Consider the following 20518-nt stretch of genomic DNA (forward strand, 5'->3'; position numbering starts at 1 on the left):
GCTAGCTGAATAATGTTTGTATTGGAAGGAAAACCCGATATTGTAAAGGCATTGAGCTACCAGTTTTAATGGGTGCCATATAATCCCTAAGGATATAAGGATCTAAGTAAATTAAAATTCTTGGTGCTGGGTAGAGATCATAGTGCTAAGACTCTATGCAAACTGATCTTCTAAACTAAGTAAAAGAATAATTGTGGATGGATTGACGGCGACATAAAGCTTATATTATCTTGATCTGAAAAATAGTTGACAAAACTATTTTTGTTTGTTCATTCGAATCTTTAGCAAGCGCACCTCAAGTTTCTTTCAAAGAATAAAAAGCTTGTTATCTTTCATCGTTCAAAAGAACAAATAGTTCTATGAACTAGTTAGCAAAACAACTTGTTTATATTTCTCAGTGAACTGAAAAACTTCAAAGGAACTAATAGTTCCATGAAGTGCTTACCAAAAAAAATTGTTTTTATGACTCGGTGAATTGTATTGATCACTGATCACCGATCACTAGTTCATGAACAGCTGAAAAACTTCAAAAGAACTAATAGTTCCATGAACTGTTTACAAAAAAAATTGTTTTCATGACTCGGTGAATTGTATTGATCACTGATCACCGATCACTAGTTCATGAACAGCTGAAAAACTTCAAAAGAACTAATAGTTCCATGAACTGTTTACCAAAAAAATTGCTTTTATGACTTAGTGAAATGTATTGATCACTGATCACTGATCACTAGTTCATGAACAGCTGAAAAACTTCAAAAGAACTAATAGTTCCATGAACTGCTTAGTAAATTCAATTGTATTCACGGATTTGTAGTGCTCACTGGGCACTTTCTAAGTAGTTCATCTTAAAGAATCACTTATTCTAAAAGACTTTGGTTTACTTATCTACACAATAGCTAACTTAACGGTAACATTTTATGCCTATATGCCGTTCGCAAGAGTTCGTGCATTGACCCAAGGTCCAGACGCACATTCCTCAAAGATTTAATGGCGCGATGTTGAAAAAACAAACTGCCGCTTTTTATATTTCTGCTGAGTGGGCAATTTAACTTATATTGTATTATATAGTATATATGTGTAGTGGAGATACTATCAACTATGTTGGCCTCGGCACTAAACTGAAACTATTGGCGGCCTGTCGCCTGACGCCTGCCGCCATAAAGTCGCGTCTTGATGCCGCCGAAAAACCTTGGCCTCTGTGTTCGGCGCAAGGCGCAAGGAGATGTGCTGGCGACGCGCCAGACAAACAAACCAAAAAAAAAAAAATACAAACGCCAAAGAAAACAAAACCAACAGCAACAACAACAATAACAACAACAAATGATGATAATAAAGAGCAAACAAAAGTTTCAAACGTTTTTCGGTTGGCACTTGGCCTACGCGGCGTATGAGCAACGGGCGCCGGTTATGAAATCAACGAAAAGCGACCTACTTAGAGCGGAGCTTTCTGCAGATGCTGTAACATTGGCGCCACTTTTAATGCGCATGATGTGGTCCCACTGGCATTGGCGGTGGCAACAATTTGACTACAAATCAATAAGCTGGGGCACAACACGCGGCCACCAATTGGCCTCGGGGCCAGGGCGGGGCGTTTGCCCAGTGTCTGGCTGTTTGAGCGGTCAGAGAACCATGCGCTGTGTCAAGCTCTTCTATTGACTGTCAATGTGGTCATAAAAACCACTCCGGGCAACAAACAATGCTCAGCTACAATAACAACAATAATAGCTGTAAAATAATTCAGCAGTAGGCTGCTGAGCACTGATCGACCAGAGCATACCCTGTAAATGTGACTAATACCATCTAGCTGTAACTATATCTAGCCATACTGTGATTTATAAGCCAGATTATACCTGCTAGATATGGATATAGTTAGTTAGTCACATTTACAGGGTATTTCGCATCAAATTGTTATGTCTATAGCTATCTCTATTCTGCTCTATGCTGTTCACATAAGTTTTTCCTTTTCTATATCTAACAATTCCCATGCTTCTCTCAACGCTGAGCTACCCATTTGAATCACAGTTATGACTACAGGGTATATCACTGAAGCATGTCATATAGCATAGTTTTTGGGGCTCTGCCAGCGGGGCAGGCTTAATAAATGCGACTCGGATGCTGCGTACCATGAAATGAAATACAATGTGTAAAACGTGGCGTTGACTATTGTAGCATGGCATTTGTTTAGCACTCGAATGTCACACGACACAGTGGGTGGCTGGGTGGTTGGTTGTGCACAGTGGGGAGTCGCACCATGTTAGATAGTTGTGGCTATTGCCTTTTATGTGCTGCGCTCATCTGTTTGTTAGCTGAATATAAAGCTCAACTTTATGGTTGTATTTTGTTTCAATAAACTGAATTCTATATATTCAAATTGAAGATGCAAATTTCAATTTGCATATATAGACATCGGGCGTAATAACGGTAATACGCATAGTTCTTAAAGTCTTAAGCGTGCAAGTTTATAGTTTTTGAGAAATATTTTGCCATTTAGAAACTTCAACATTTGGCTATAAATATATGAAGCTTACAAATTGTAATACCTCGAGTGGCTAAAGTATTTCTTTGCTCAAGTTATTTAACAGATTTCTAAAATATTAAACTCAAGTTATTTAACAAATTTCTAAGATATTTTTACTTTCAATCTTAAGTTTTTTTTATAATTTCACTTCACTTAATTTTTCTTCAAGTCATAAGCCATTTTTCATTTTCATATTTTCTTTTTTTGCCCTAATTTTTGTTGCAGCTTCATCAAGGACACCGAGTGGTCGCCATGCAGCGTTACCTGTGGCGAGGGCATACGTCGACGCGCATATAAATGCAAAATCTTTCTAGAATATTCACGGACTGTGGCCACGGTGAATGATAGCCTTTGCGAGGGCACCAAGCCGCACGATGAGGCGGAGCGTTGCGTGGAGGAAGTCTGCTCCCTGCCCGTTGGCTACGATGATCAATATCCGCGTGACTCCATCAAGGTGGGCGTGTCTGAGCCGGGCAAGACTTATGTGTGGCGCGAGCAGGGCTACACCTCGTGCAGCGCGTCGTGCTTGGGTGGCGTGGAGGAGCTAATCATCAACTGTGTTCGGGAGGACAATGGACGCGTTGTCTCGCCTTTCCTCTGTTCGCCGGAAACTAAGCCGGAGGCGCGGGTGCGCACCTGCAATGATCGCCCCTGTCCGCCACGCTGGAACTATTCGGATTATACGCCCTGCTCGAAGAGCTGCGGCATTGGCATTAAGACGCGCGAGGTGCAGTGCATCCATGAGGTGACACGTGGCGGTGAGAACACCATGGTCGTGCCCAATAGCATGTGCCCCCAGCCGCCGCCCGCGGATCGTCAATATTGCAATGTGCTCGACTGCCCGGTGCGCTGGGAGGTGGGCGAGTGGTCGAAGTGCTCGCACACCTGCGGCTACGGCATCAAGGATCGAAAAGTGGAGTGCAAGCAGATTATGGCACAGGAGCATAAGATTGAACGACCCGAATCGATGTGCCCCAGCGTTAAGCCGCCAGACAAAAAGCCCTGCAACGTGAAGCCCTGTCCACCCGAAGACCCCAAGCCCGTCATACAAATCAGCAACTCGACACACATCCAACACGACCCCAAGAAGACGAAGATAACGCTGAAGGTTGGCGGCGCCGGAGTCGTGTTCTTTGGCACACAGGTCAAGATCAAGTGCCCGGTGAAGCGTTACAATCGCACCAAGATCAAGTGGAGCAAGGATCACAAGCCTTTGGCGCGCTCACGCAAATTCAAGGTCTCCAAGAAGGGAGCACTGCGCATCCTGGATATTACCTTCCGGGATGCTGGCATCTATTCCTGTCACGCCGGCCTCAGCTCGGCCGAGATAAACATTGAAGTAAAAGCCAAGCCCGGCCAGCAAGCTGAGGAGTTGGAGCGCCAGGAAGCGGGTGAGTGGAAGATTAGACTTTAAATTAATATTCAAGAGATTTTCCAAATTGTTTTTCTTGTTGGTTTCTTGCACACAGATCGCTTAGTGCGTGAGCGCAGCGGCACTGAGGCGCTTACCTCAGCGGACATGACGTCGTCGCCGAACGGCGCCACAGCCGGTGGAGCGGCGGGCGTGGGCGGCACTGATGGCGCCGCTAATGGGTAAGTAACGAGGGTCACTCGCCTGGCCTTTTGCGCAAACTTACCAAACTTTATGCTTTTAACTTTTCACTCGCTGTAGTTGGTGTGGGCGAGCTGGAGTGGGCACTAATTAAGGCTAGGCGCGGCCTAAACGATGAACACTTTTTAGCTTCGCTAGTGAAAGTAGCTCCCGAGTGAAAACTATTTAATATGCATGTAAACAGCATTAGAAAACATAAATATTAATTGAGCCAACGGTTACTTGAAGTGTTTCGTTTAATCCGAGAAAGAATTTCTTAAATTTCATCAGTCTAAGCCAAATCTAATTAAGTCCGTCTCTCAGCTTTTATTTGAGCCATGAGCTTGACTACTTTAATAGTCGCCTTCCTTGACTGCTGTCAGACCCTTTGGCCAGTTATGACTATGCTGTCTTGCTTATCTGTCTGTTGCTTCCTTTGGCAGACCACGTTCTATACAATATGCGCGCGACCCCTTTTCCTTGGCTAAATGCTGTCTGGCATTCTGGCAGCCTGGCAGCCTGGTCAGTTATGCGCTTGTTTCCTGTCTTGTCTTTATCTAGCGCTGTTTCCCCCACTGCAAACACTTGACTTGCGCTTCTCCTGCCGCCTGCTCGCCCCTCGACTGCTACACGCCCAACGCTGCGTATGCGTGTTATCGCCTTTTAAGTGTTGTATACCACACACCTCTGCACATTTATTTGTATTTGCCTCACACTAGAATGCCGCAAGCTTTAATGCAACAAGAAGCAGAAAAGGGTAAAAAAAAACAAAACAAAACAAAACTCTAAGTAAATTTCATGGTTACTTAAATGTGTTTTACCTCTGCTTTGCTCACTTCTCTTTCGCTCATCCCTCCCCGAATGCCCCCGGCCATTAGCTTCCCGATTTTCCTGCAAAAACGTTTTCAAAACTTGTAATGTGTTCAGCTCATGAAAGAATAGGGTAATTGCTGAATGGAGCATATTTCGTAGATGAATATATAGAAGAGGTGGAATATCCTGAAGAGAGATAGAATAAGGTTGGGAAAATTTAAAATGAGAAAGAGTAAGGCAGAAATAGTTAGCACATATATATACGAATTTAAATAGGATTAAATTAAATTTTATGGAATTTTAAGAAAATCATAATCAAATTTGTTAGTTCAAAATTAATTGAGTTAAGTTTTGAGTTAGGTACAAAAGTTGTCGAGACAATAGAAAATATAATTATAAAACATATATAAATATAAAATATAGTTTTAGCTTAAATTATTATAGAGATATAAATAAATACAATTTTATTGAGCAGTTATATATTAAATAGAAATAACTTAAAAATATTCTTTAACAAAGAGTAATGAAAAGTTACTAAGAAAACGCATTAAAATTGAAATTAAACTGAAATTTTATTAAATGCTTAGCTAACATTTTTTTTATCATATAAAAAATAACATAACAATAAAACTGGAATTTTTTTAATATATACAACATATAATAAAAGTAAATAGATTAGTTATTACTAGAAAAAAAAAAACAGTTTATATAAAAACTATTGTAGAATATATTGAAAGCTTTAAAAGTAGTTATACATATTAGAAAAGATATAAAAAAAATATATATCTATATATAAATATTCATATATTTTCATATGTGATATTTCTATATATATATATATAACACGTTTTTAATAGTTATATATTTTAATAAATTTTATATTTTATATTTTAAATTTTTTTAAATATATATATATATATATATATATATATATATATATATTCGATTTTTTGATTAAACTTTATTACCTTAACTTATTAAAACAGATTAATATTAAACTTAAAGCTTGCCTTAAGTCCGCGGCAAATTAGAATTCTGATAGTTTAACTAAAATATAAAATATAAAATTTAAAATATAAAATATAAAATATAAAATTTTTTAAAATATATAACTATTAAAAACGTGTTAGTCTAATTCAAATTCTATAATTTTTTAATCTGCTGTACAAACGAAGAGATAAGTTTACCTTTAGATACAAAGAGATATAGATATAGAGATATAGATAACAAAAGCTATATCCAAACAGTTTACATATATAAATTTCTAAAGATCGTATTCTTAAGACTTTCCAGCAAACAGTTTTGCTTACCTATTTCCCCAACCATTATTATGCTAAGCTTCTGCTTGCTTGCATTGCACATCGAGTTGCAATTGTAAATATGATTCAGAGCATTGCAAAGTCGATTAGAGACCACAAATTTGAAGTTGCCTCCATTTGTTTTAGCATCGAGTACTCGTCCTATTCAGACTCGAACTCTTGCTTATATATTAGGTAGCAGCTTTTGGGTTTGTTTGTCCTCGGGTAGCTGCTGCTGCTGCTTCTGCTGCAGTTGCTGCTGGTTGCAGTGCAACTCTGCCTCTATCTAAGCTACTTGAACCCTTAAGTCTATTCAGTTGTTGCCCCACACTCGGCTGCCACAACCTGGCCGCCCACTTTGCTTGTTGGCAACGCGCGTGTGTGGTTTATTTTGCAATTTGGGTTACGTGTTCGGTTGGGCCACGAGTTTAAACATACCAAAAATTGCAAACACACAACAATTCCATATGTTTGAGCCATGCCCAGGCAGCGGCGGGATCCACGCACGACCTGCTTAATGGTTAAAAGCAAACAGCCAACAGCAAAATGCATTTTGGCCAAAGCCACAAGCGCCAACACACACGCACAGACAAACTCCCACACGCCTACCCACAATTGCAAAGAGCTGCTTACAAATGCATCATCAACATGCTCACAAAGTGTTGCCCAACTTTTGGGGGAGACTGTAAAAATAAATATCACCTGCATACATATATCTATACATACATATATATATATATATATATATACACATATTGACATGTAACACTTGATAGCTGTTGGATGGGGGCTAAGTTGTGGACCTGTGGACCACATTTGATCGCATTTTAAATGTTTACACCCAAAAAATATTATTTGTCCGTTCCTGAGTGGAGGCGGAGGCATATTTTCTGCCTATTTTTGTATGAAACGAGCACAAATTTTGTGTCATCTATGGAATATGTAAAATACGTGTTGCAGTGGGTCGGGAGATGGGCTTTTGGTTGCATATTTGCCTCGTTTTGGTCTTTTGACCAATATTTTGTATGTTTTTAGGCTGCATTAAATGCCATTTTGATATACCGTTTTTGTTTATTATTCAACATTTATTATTTATTATTTGTCTGTTCGGCAAAGAGCAGCAATAATATTGATATTATTGGCCAGCTGGGTGGTTGGTCGATTGCTCGATTGGCCCGTTGCCTGCTTGGTGTGGAACATGTCCGAGGGGGTAGGCGTGCCGTAAATATCTGTTATCTGAGACGCAGATATATGTAAATTTAAATGGATGATTTTTACTTGCGCTCACAATGCTTATATAAATTCGAAGAATTTTTACTTAGCCCGAGAGGAAACACAAATATTTTAAAACGCGCCTGAGTGAACATCACAAATTTTAATATTCGAAAGTAGCAGCAAGTTTATAATAAAAATAAATACTTTAAGCAGAAGATACTCTGTGTTTAAGTGTAGCTAGAAATAAGAATATAAGTTAAGCAAATATATTAAACAAAATTTAACTTAAGTAAAGTTATTGATAAAAATTAATATAAATGGTATCAATATTCTGCTGAACTTATTAATATATATTGTTATTATATTTATTTGAATTAATGCCTTAGCCTAATTATAAATTCTGTTAATTCTTTTTAGTATATTTTTTATTTATTACAAATTTTTATTATATAAAAAACAATTTTAGAAGCAGAAAATAATATTTTGAGTTGCCATAAATAAAATATATGCAAACAAATATTTAGCTTAATATTGTAAGATCTCAAATAAGTGCAAAATATTAGAAAGACTTAACATGATTGGAATTTACAATTTTTCATTGTGAATTCAGTATGTCTAGAAATTTAGAAAAACGTTTAACACATTCTTGCAATTCTCAAACTCCTTCAACTCAGCAAAGCTAAGCCATTCTATAGAAATTTAAAATTATTAAAAAAAAATGTAATTACAGGGTATAAAGATTCAAAATCTCTCAAATACTTGCCATGCCCGTTTATATGGTAAACTTTAAATGTGCAAATTTATCTCGGATTTTATTTGGCACTTGCAGCCATGAGAATTGATATGAATTTCAAAGACTCCAGAAAATGTAAAAACTTCTATGCACAAGCTACCTACTATAATGCATTTAGAGTAAATTTAATATTTCATATGAATTCATGTATATATATGTTATGTATCTATATATATACATATATATCTATATATTTATCTGTTCACAATGGGAAGCAATAGCCAGGCAATTTAGTTATCAATTTTTAAGCGTTTGGCAGACCACAAAAATATATATGTATACACAAATATGTATATATCCTTACCTATACAGAGCATGCAAAATATAACAAAGCAAAAATTGGCTGAGGGGGCAGAGGAAACGACTTGCTCCTGGGGCGTTGACCAACACACAATATTCCACTCGAAGCTTTTGTGCTGACTGCAGTCGAACACGTGGCACAGGAATTTCAATGTGCTATGCTTTTGACATTTTCAACCAACAACAACAACAGCAACAGCAACAACAGAAACAACTTCAACAAATCCAAACATCGAATTTCCGGTTTATTTTTTTTTTTTTTTGTGGCTTCAGGCTTGAGGGTTATTGTTGAATTAAGTGTTTTTTTGGTCGAAAACTGTTTGGTTTTATAGTTTTTGCTAATCCACATGAAATAAATTGTAATATTGTATACCATAAATATAAAGAGCTTCAAATTTAGTTTAAGTCAGCTTTTGCAGAGCAATTGTTAATCAAGCTGCTCCGTCTGGCTGCAAGTTTTCTTGTTCTGATTGGATTTAGCTGGCTTTAATTCGTTTTTCATTGCAATATTTGCTCTTTTACAGCTCCCAGCAGCAGCAGCAACAGCAGTCCACACGTCGCAGACAGAACCAGTCGGAAAGGATGCAGAATGGACGTGAACGCAATCGTCGCCCCAAATCGGATGGTGTGCAGCATGCTGACAGCAGCATTATGGAGGATGAGGTAAGTGAGAGGCGAACGCTTCGTTGACTTCTTGTTTATTATGATAGTCGTCGTCGTCGTCGTCGTCTAACGTATCACCATCATATGTTTACATTTTAAATATGTTTCATTCGAGTCCTTAATCGGGCACACATTGTTAACATTTGGGGCTGGCTCAACTTGTCGCCTTCACGTTTTGGATTTTGTGTTTGCCAAATCCGAAGCAACATTTCGTCATGTCTTCATGTCCTTTTCTCTGTCAACTGCCACGTAATTTGATAGTTTTTCTACTTTGCTCTCTATATCAACTATACAAATATATCTAGATAGCTCTGTGTACATACATATACACATGTGTGTTGGCTGCCTCTACATTCTGTTCTATGGATTTAGAAAAAATCTTTTCCTCTTTATCTGCCGAACTGGCCAAACATGCATACGTATACATAATGCGCTTTGCAATGAAATTACGTATACGTAACGTTGGCTGGCAACAGCACACTGAAGCAAGCATTTCACAATGCTTCTCAGCAGAGAGCAACAACAGAGCAGCTACACAAAGGGGAGGTCCATCTGCCGCACGTGTAGAGCAGGAGCAGCCTGTTCAGCCTTCTTCAGGTTGACTAGCTCAAACCGAACCTGAAGTAAAATTGTTTCCAGCTTTTTTTTTTTGGCTTGTTTGCCAGCTCAGGTCAAGTTGTATAAACAGAGAAATTAGCGTAAATGCTTTGATTGAGTTCCAAAGCTGTGGGAATTGTATTTTTGTACTCTCCGCTTCAGTCTTGTTGCTGGCTCTGCATCAAATTGAAATCCTCCCAACAGCCAAATCAGATTGTTAGCCATAAGCTGCACGAGCTACGTTAGTTGAGTTTGGGAGAAATTTCATACGTGGTATTTAAACATTTCGTGAGCCTAAGCGGTTTAAAATGTTGGCAAAATCTAAAATATTCGAATATTTATTAAGTCAAATTCCAAATCATCATTGCTGAGATAAATTGCATAAGTATTTGATATCATAATTAAACTAGGTATATTTGAGACAAAACTTTATTTAATTTTAATTTTCATTACTGAGATTAATTGCATAACTATTTGATATCATAATTAAACTACGTATATTTGAGGCAAAACTTCATTTAATTTTCATTTCTACTTCTTCTATTTTTAAGTAAGTCTAGGGTTTCATCAATCTCATCTATATAGCTATATATATACACTATTTATGCTCTATTAGAGATTCGTATGATAAAGCTATAATTAATAAATATTTTGTCAAATTTTTCTTTTTCCCAACCTTCGTCGCTTTCATTTATTGCGATTGCGAATTGTGTGTCATCAATAAATTGGTATATTTATATTTGTGTGTGTGCGTGTGTGTGTGTGTGTGTGTGTAGCATTCGCAATTAGTGCAATCGCAGGACCGAATTCCGCAGCCAGCGAGCGCCAGCAGCGGCAGCAGCCGCACCAAAACTCTTCTGGCCATGCCCTATTTCCAGGCGTTGCTCAGCAACCTGCAGGTGAGCCCATCCTTTGGATTGGTTTCGTTTCGTTTCGTTTCGTTCCATTTCGTTTCATTTCGTTTCGCTTTTCTTTTTTAGTTGTGCGCATTAATTCTTTCATTTGAGATTGTTTTTGATTTAAATGCATTCATTTTTATCGCTTCTTCCGCTGGTTCTTCTTCTTCTTCTTCTTCTTGGTTTGCCTTCCAATTTGTTCTTCTTCTTTAAATCGTTAAAATTTTGTGCAGCCCCAAGGGCTGCTCCATATTGCACACATGTACATCGCAGTGTAGGTTTGTAATTGTAATTGTTAGCCCCAGGTAGGCACAGCAGCACCGAAATGCATGTGTGTAATTAGTGCACTTGGTGTGTGTGTGTGTGTCGAGGCGTGGGTGTGTGCGAAAGCAAATTGCCAAAGTTCTGCATATAAATTTACAGACTGCGCATATTTGTCTTTCAGCCTGATTGGGACCCCGCAGACGCCGCACCAATTGCAGCAATTTGTCAATGAGAAGACCATACAAATTTTACCTTTAAATTACCTTGAGTTTTGCGGTTGGATAATAATTAGTTAAAGTGTTTAGCTATAATTAACTCTTGTTATCTATAAACGTCTCATTGACTATGAAAGTTTTGTGCTAAAATTGCATATTATCTAAGACTATTCTGAAAGGACAGGAAAGTACAGTTACAACTGCTTAAGCAATAGATGTAGATTTATATAGTACTTAGAGGCATTTAGTTACACACCAGAGCTGTCAGCTTTATTATATGACTCAGATAGGTTAGAGATCAAATAAAATGATGTGGAATGAGCAAAGAAGAACTTTATTATATTCGAGAACTATTTTTCAATAATGTTCAAATCGCTAATTGATAACATTCAGCTGTTCAGGCTTATCGAGCGTGTAAATTAAGTTTATGTTTAAGTTGAGCATATCAAGCGAATTTCGTACTCAATTATTTATATGCAATGCTGCAGCAAATTTAAGGAGCGTGCATCTGTCAAGATCATTTAATGTGTATCATTCGATTACTCTCTGTGAAACAAGTTCCAGTTAGCGTTATCTAGTTAGAGCTTAAGCTAGCAAGCCTACCACTAATGGTAAGTTTGTTAGCCTCACTATAGCTAGAGAGCTCTGATTTTTATTTGCTACACAGATTGGTATCTTGCTTAGACAACAGCTGGCCGCCAGCCTTTGGGATTGCCGGAGTAACATTGCACATATTGAAAAGTTTTATTCAAAATAAGGCGTCAAGCTAAAAGCGCTGCTAACAGACTGAATAAAAATTTCAAATTAAGCCTTAAGCAATGTAATATCTCAAATAGTTTTTTTATTACAATTTCTGTGCATTTTATTTGATCATTCTTTAATATCACTCGCACTTAAAACATATATATATATATATATATTACATGTATATATAAATAATAAAATCTGTTCAGTAAATAATAAGTTTTTAGTTTCCAACAAAATTGTCTTTAGAACAAGTTCAGTTCGAATAAATAATTTTAATCAGATTTTATAGTTAACGCTACAGGCAGATCTGCAAGTTATTTTTCTTAAGATTAAATAGCTTTTTTGTTATATTTTATGATGTGCAGGGCATACAGCATGCACTGCAGTTGTAGAACAGCTGAATTCCATTAGCTTTTCGTTTCACTTTGGTTAGTTGAGGGCCGCGCACAGCGCTCATTTAATACACACTAATTAATTTGCTCCTATTTTTGCAGCTATTTTCGACATTTTAATTTCTTGGTATTTTTAAGGGTTTTTTGCATGCGTTCTCGGTTCGTTTACTTAGTTAGCACTTTGTTGCATGCAATTCACAGAAACGTTCTCACTTGTTGACTTTTGACTTCTTTTCAACACTATTTAATCTTTCTTTTCCACGTATACGTAAACCGGAAACAATTCATTTTTGTTTCGTGCTCGCTTATTTCGGTGGGGTTGATGTTGCGATGCTTAATGTCAAACAACACCCCATTTACAACACAATAAAAAACAATATGAAAAACAAATACCAAAAACAACAATGGAACACAAATACAATTGACATACTGATAAAATATGCAATGTAGGTAAAATATGAAATATTACTCAAATACTACAAGCTATGCTACTCCATTCCATTTTAAGTACGATATATGCATATACATCTCCCTCTCTCTCTCTCTCTCTCTGTCTGTCTCTCTCTCACTCTCTATCTATCTCTCTGAGGCAGTAAGCGCCTAAACAGTTACGCTCTCGACAAAAATTGTTATTGTTTAATAATAGTTAATGGTTTTTAACTATATATATTTTCCCCCTTTTTTCTTTCAATTACGAATTGGTCAAAGGTTGTGCTCGAGGCGAACTTTTTGAGCGCTTCGCTCCGCCACTCGCCATTCGCCATTCGCCACTCGCAATTCGCAACTCGCCATACTATTTGCTATCAAAGACATTTTCCGCTGACTTTTATTTGCATTTTGTGCATTTTGTTGAAATGGGCAAACAATTGGCATAATGGTCCAGAAAAACAAACAAGAGCTCCAACCCAAAGCGCAAAAATGCAAAAGCCAAATGCCAAAAGTCCAAGCAAAGCATGCACAAAGCAGAAAAAATTCATATATTTATTGCATCAACTGCAAAAAGCAAATTAAGCAAAGTATGCATAAAACCAACTCATTTAATCGAAGTAAAAATAAAAAAAAAATAACAATAAAACAAAAGTCCTATATGAATATATTTAATCTTAAATTAGCATGAAATACCGCTGGCTAATGCTTATTATTATTGAGCGGATTGCGATGCGCAGTCAACTGAATGCATGAATGAATGATTGAATGAATTGCGATGGCAATTGCAATTGGAGTGAAAAGCTTGATTCTGCATACTTAATCGCTTTTCACGTTTTATATAATTGAATATTTGATATATGACACAAACGAGCGTGTTGCAACTTTTATGTCATTTAACTCCATTTAATGGAAATCGGCTGCTCTCGTCGCTTCTAATTTGGGTTAATATTTAGGTCAGAGTTTTGTCAATGGCTTGCCCATTTGAATGCTTCATTAATTGACAGCTGCTGGCTCTGTATGGGGAAATCATTAAGGACCAATGACTCCAGTTGAGTCTCTACTCAACTTTAAGTATATTTGATTATTAAAGCCTAAAGCAGCATAAAACATGGCTTAATCTCTCGCTAACAAAAACTCAAGCGAAGCTTAGAAAGTTCTGAAAATTCTAATTTTATAAATTTCAATGAAAAGTTTATTTAAATAAACAAATTTTGGAACAATTATATATTGTGGGTTGTGAGCGACTGCATAATACTCGTTTATAGTTACAAAATATTTATATATCTTATCAAATCGAAATTTTTTGGTGAATTCTATGTGTGAAGAAGCATTTTAACGATGCAAGACTTGGCTCTAAAACTGTCAGAATTAGTCATTTTCTACGTGCTTAGCTCTAAAAGCCATAAGTAAATAATTTTTAGTGCCTCTATAAAAGATTGCAGGAGCAACTTGCTTATCAAACCAGAAGGATCTAGCTCATAAGCTAGAGAAGATATAGTTTTTACTTTGCCACAGCTATGTATCATTTTTAGACAATCCATAGATGAAGCAGAAGTAACCCTGCAGTAAAATAAAAGTGAAATTTCTGGATTATTTACTATAGAAGATTCAGCTCCAATCAACTTGAGCTGTCAGCGATCTCTGCTGCACTCAGATAACAGAGCTATAACGAGCTATGCTCAACTATTTATGGCTCTTTTTATTAATAATTCTTATATCAGAACTTAAATATATTACCTGTGCTCGCCCACAGCATGCAATTTGAGCAAAGTGTTTCTTCGTATGTCCTTAAACTCGATCGTGTAGACTTTGAGGGTGGTCTTAAATTTCTCAATGGGCCGCAGTCCATTTGAAGGCGATAGGAGGTCAGTAACATGTTCATGCTTGAAGTAAATATTTCAAATACCAACTGTTATAGCTGCAGCTATTCAGGCTGCTTAATAAGATTAATGTTACAGTAAACCAATATACTCTTTCCACTGCGTGAACCAGTATCACAAGTTAGTTTCAACTGAAAACAACTCATAACTTCCTTAAACACGAAAACTATATTCACAACTTTCACACTTATCTATCTATCTTTCTCTAACTAGCTCCTAAATTTATTAAAATATTCCACACTGAATATTTATTAATGTGAAAGAAACTTTAATAATATCAAATTCCATAGCTGCAATTAGTTGCGTTTAAAAGGCAGCAATGCAATTAAAATTCCATTGAATATAAAGTATGAATTGTGAACTACGAAATATGCTGCAGAGTTTCAAACCCGAAAGCAGCAACAGACTATGAACAAAACATAAACAAAAACAACAACAGCAAAAACGCAGAAGCGAAGCAAAACAAAACACTTAATTAAATTTTAATTTATATAAATAAAATTTGTGCATTATTGTTGGTCAACCGATATGCATGACAATTTAATTTAATTATTTTAATACACACACACACAGGCACAGTGGGAGGGACAACAAGTATATATTTGATTATATACTGCGAATAGCAAAAGTTGGAAAATATTTCACATTATTTTTGTCATTTCTGTGGTCACGACTGGCATTCACGTAAATCTGTTAACAAATTTTAAAACAAACAATATGTGAAAATTCTTTAGATAAAGCTGAATTATAGTAGAGCAGGCTCGACTTGGAAATATCCTGTAAACATCAATGTAAGAGCTGTTGCTTGCAGAAGCGAACTGTTTCATATGAATCGAACTTAAATATTAAATACAGAAAAGAGTTGGGTAGATAGTTCATTTTATAGGGGTTGATATAATATAAATATATATACTATATGGTCTGCTCTATCACTGATAAAAATATATCAATGATCTAAATTCTTATCTTATAAATAAATATCCATTTTTCTAAAAGGAACTAATCTCTATATCTGCCAGGATATATCATGAAGAATCTGCTATACCATAAAGAACTTGGTTCATATAACTTTGTGTTTATATAGAGATTTTCTCATACTATTCAGATGACTACTTTAGATATTTATATTATATAATTTCTGATTTATTTTCAACATATAAGCATATATAACAAAAATATATAACAGCATAGGTTTACTGATTATATAAGCGTTGCCCCTAATTAATTTTTTTCGTTCACTCTACTAACATTAAGTGAAATATTTTAAATAAAATTTAAAAAAATATAAAAAAAAACAAAATTTAAGCTTTTACTATACAAAAGCATTTGAAATTTTCAACCTAAAATTTAATAAAAAATATTGAATAGTTTAATAAAACTATTAAGTCTTAACGTTTTGATGTGCTCAACATTGCTGAAGCTTGAATCCGCTTTTAAATATGCTCCAAGACTTAAGGCTCCACCTTTTATGCATGGCAGTGCTCAAAATATATTTAATTGAACATTTGGCATGGTAAACAATTTTAATTTAATTCAAACATACTTTGATATTTGCATGTTATAATTTTAATCAATGCATATAAAATTCTGTGATCTATATACGATATACGTATGAATATATATTTAGTAGATGTGAAATATTTAACTTATTCATTTATGCATTTCAAAAAGTTTTTAATGAGCTGTTCTCGCTGGCATTCAATGCCAGAAGCAGAAGCAGTAGCAACAGCAACAGCAGCAGCAGCAGCAGCAGTAGCAACGGCAACGTGGCAGCAAAATATAACTTGCCACAAGTTTTTGTTGGTATGCTGGCTTGGTAAGTGCCGCGCCCTCAACGTCAAGCATTTCCTCAATATACGTGTATGTGTGTGCGCGTGTGTGTGTGTGTGTGTATGTGTGTGCACAAGCCAACAAACAATTAGCAACAAAATTTTTTTTTCGCCACAAACTTAATTTATTAATTGAAAAGTTTTTTGCCGCGCGAGTTCATTGCAATGTTTACCTCTGGTTACTATTGCCTCTCTTCACCAACCCCCACCCCCACCCTCCACACATTCCCTCAGCTAGCTCCAATCGCAGCGCTGCTCATAAAAGTTATATAAAGCCCAAACAAATTTTTGGCATAGAAAATTAGCTTTCAGTCAACGTTGTCGACGGCATCGCACAAAAGTTGCCTTTTACACCTGCCGACGCTGGGCCAAGTTAATGCCGTCGGTGTGTGTGTGTGTGTGTGTGATATAGTGTCGCGGTTTCTGGTTATGAAAATATACCAAATAAAGCCGCCGAGACTTAAGCGCAGCAGCTGCTTCCCACTGACTGCTTAAACTGACTGCAGCCGAAAATTGCACCGCTAGCAACCAGCAGCGAGCAGCCAGCAGCAGCAGCCGATTTTCCATATCCCTTTGCCATATGCAGATTAGGCAAAAATAATTTATGATGCACAGCCAAGCGCAACGCAGTCTCAACCTCAACCTCAACCCAGTGCCAGGCAATCCGATGCCCCCAAACAACTTTAAGTGCTGCTTCGGTCCACATTTATCTCAGCTAGTTACCGTTAAATTGTAAGCCACAGCAGAACGCAGCAGCCCGCCAAAACACACACTTAAATAGTTTGGCAAAGCGATTTTTATCTAATTTCCAAATATTTTTGTTGCTGCGCATTTCCTGAACCGCAAAAACTATCTATATATATGTGCATCTATATATATATAATATATATATATATATATGTATATATATTGATATAACTGCAATAAATATACGTGAAATGGATTATGTAGACAGGCATTTTGTGTATTGCCCGGCAGCTTTTAGCTGTCTGCATTTAAGCCACACACAAACACACAGATAGCAGTCCATTTGTGTGTATGTGTGCGTGCGCGATTGCCGGAATGATAACTGTTATTTGGGGTCGAACGCTTGCGGCGCATTGATTAACTCTTTGCGGCAACATCGCTCGACTGCTCACAATATTATAACCATTTTCCATTATTTTTAGAAATAAAATATATTTGCATTTCATTTAGTAGTCATGCTTTCGCGCACTGTGGTCAAATTTAAAGTAATCTTCTCTAAAATATGAAAACGCCTTTTCTTATGATAATATTATTATGCAAGTGAGATCGACTTATAACCACAAAAACCTAAAGCTTAGTTCTACAACTCAAGGTGCTAGATATATGTATTCAAAACAATTTAGCATACAGTTAATTTCCTATGCTATAGATACTTTTTCATCTTGCAGATACTTTTGTATCTTACAGAAACTTTAATATAATGTATATAGATAATGTATATATAGCAACCGAACTATCTTGTATCTGACAAGTACTTATATATATATTGCAGCTACATTTGTATGTTACAGATACTATTGTATCTTATAGATATTTATCCATGTTACATATAATTTTTGTATCTTACTGATTATTTTTTTTATAACAAATACTTCTAGATCTTAGATCAGAACTCTGTATCTTACAGATACTTTTGTATCTTCCTTGTTTCTATGTTTTTGTCATTGTTTTCTTACAGCTAGTTTTTATGTTACAAATATCTGTTTGTCTGTTTAATGACTGAAAATATTCCAGAAGCTATTATATCTTACAGATAGCTTGTAAACCACATAGCCTTATGTTTTCTTCAGATAATATATAAAAAATAATAGATTATAATATTTCAAATAATATTCTTGTAAATCATGGACACACATTTGGAATTACAGATAAACATGCAACTTACCTAAAGATACTTTTGTATCTTGAAAATTCTTATAGGTTTTACAGATACTGTTGAGGTTCACAGATACTTATGTATCTTATAGATAAATGGTGGCACCAGCAGATTTATTTATACAAAAGATAAATTTTTAAACTTATGATGTAAATACAGTTATTTGCAGATGCTTTTTCTGTATCTTACAGATACGCTGTTTCTTAAAAATTCTGTTGTCTGTCTCATCATTTGTTAGACTACATACATCGCCAAAAATCATATTTAAATAAATATATATGAGATAAACAATTCGATTTTACCCCACTGTGCCACATTTATCATATTTATGCAGGCGTGTTATTTGTTCGCTAACTAATTTTTGTCACAACCAATGTGTCATGCGAAACTATTTGACATATGTTAATGCTTCACAATTAGTGCAATGTTTATCACATTACAATGTAATGTGAATAATGGAAAATCAATGCACAGCAACAAATGGAAATCGAAATCGAAATCGAAATCGAAATCGAATTTCATCATTCGCCATCAAAGTGTGAAAATAGGAAATGAAATGCAAAAATATTTTTAATATTAATATTTACTTCAACAAAAATTATATATTTAATATCAATTCATTTCATTCATTATAATAAAGTCGATATAACTGTCGTTTATATAGTGACGTAATTATTTTAATAACATCCTTCTTGCAATGCCAACTATTTAGAGCCATTTGACAATCGTAAACACAGCAGCTTAGCTTAGTTAACAGCCCTGAGTTGCCTCAAGGTATGCTTCACTCAGGCTGCTTGGCGCAGGTAACTAATTAAATGCTAATGAAATGCCGCAGCTGATATCATTGTCTTTTAAGCCAAGCCAGGCAAGCTGCATTAAATACTCACTTCAAGTGTCAGAGTGGGTAGTTGGGGTAGCCTTAATAACTTCCTTCTCTCTCTCTACCTCTCGCACTCTTTCTCACGCTATCTCTGTATTAAAATTTATGAAGACTGCCTAAGTTAGTTGAATATATTATATATACTTTGTACTTGATATTTATCCGTGTGTCTACTCTTAGCATTAGTAGAGCAAGCTACAGGGTATCTCTTAGTCCCGCCATACTCTTCGTTCTTCCTTTTAATGTCATTCAATAATTCGCTGTTTTATGAGCGTTTGCTTTATGGGCAACTTAAGTTCTATAGCTTTAGACTTATATATATATAAATATATCTGTATTTACCTGAGTAAATCCAGGTAATTTAATTTTTAATTGCATTGTTGCCGACTCAGCTACAGCAGCTGTACGAGTGCAGCTCATTAGCAGGCAGTTTGTCTTTGGGTAAATCATTTCACTGATAGCCAATTGGCAATTGGCTCTTTTGGCTGTTATGCGCATTATTATGCAGTTGGCTGTTAGCCAGGCTAATGCATTTTGGCCATTTTGCATGTAATTGAACTGCTTACGTTGCGACTGCCAATTAGCCAAGCACAGCAGCCGGAGCCATGGAGAGCACCATCTCGACTTCATCAATGCTCGGTTTGAGCCAACCCAGAAATTTATTGCTCAGCATTTTTGGCCTATTAATTATGCTACTGGCGTAGGCCCCGGACATGCCAGACAAATTTATATAACTGGAGACCAAAAATCGTATTTTAGCTAGCTAAAGCTCAGCCAAAGCGCGTTAATAAATTTGCAGAGACAGTGCAGAGCTGCAGCTAACAGTCTCCATATCCTGCCATATAGTGCATCCTGCAGTTCCTACCGCTTCCTCGCTCCCCTCCCTCTCCGTTTCTCTCTTCTTGTGCTATTCAGTCGTTGCGCAAAATGATTTAAAGAAGCGAAATGTTTGCACAGTTTTGCTGCCCTTTTAATTTTGATTGCAACTATTTATTAATGCTCCGCTCGCAGGATGTTGGCGGGCTCACAGGATAGCCACACCCTCAGGGCAGCCACCGGCTGCGGCTCTGCGCTCCATTTAAGCTGCATCGCAATTTGCAGCACTCGCTGCGTTTGTTAAATGCAACATTTAAACTCAAATTAAATTAAGTTCAAGAATAAAAATAAATAAAGCAACAAAAAAGTATGTTACACATTTTATGAGTTGACTTTAATGCCCTGTAAAATGTGTGCATGGGGTATGATGTACTGGAATAACTGAGCGATAAAAGTGGAATTATCCACAAAGTCTTCAG

General features: G+C 36.3%; 1 protein-coding gene across 4 annotated transcripts in view; it reads left to right on the forward strand.

Annotated features, from left to right (window-relative positions):
• The window catches only part of LOC111592495 (protein madd-4), an 80088-nt gene that overhangs the window by 53563 nt on the left and 6007 nt on the right, over positions 1-20518 (forward strand). For 3 of the 4 annotated variants that reach the window (XM_030223702.1, XM_023304717.2, XM_023304719.2), the window contains 4 exons: positions 2744-3909; positions 3988-4111; positions 9053-9191; positions 10565-10687. In XM_030223702.1, the coding sequence (XP_030079562.1) occupies positions 2744-3909; positions 3988-4111; positions 9053-9191; positions 10565-10687 (1552 nt within the window). The remainder of the gene's footprint in view (positions 1-2743; positions 3910-3987; positions 4112-9052; positions 9192-10564; positions 10688-20518) is intronic. The other variant, XM_023304721.2, reaches the window with a different exon arrangement.

The sequence above is a fragment of the Drosophila hydei genome, unplaced genomic scaffold, assembly GCF_003285905.1.
Source record: "Drosophila hydei strain 15085-1641.00,03,60 unplaced genomic scaffold, DhydRS2 tig00000253-arrow-arrow-pilon, whole genome shotgun sequence".
Lineage (NCBI taxonomy): Eukaryota > Metazoa > Arthropoda > Insecta > Diptera > Drosophilidae > Drosophila > Drosophila hydei.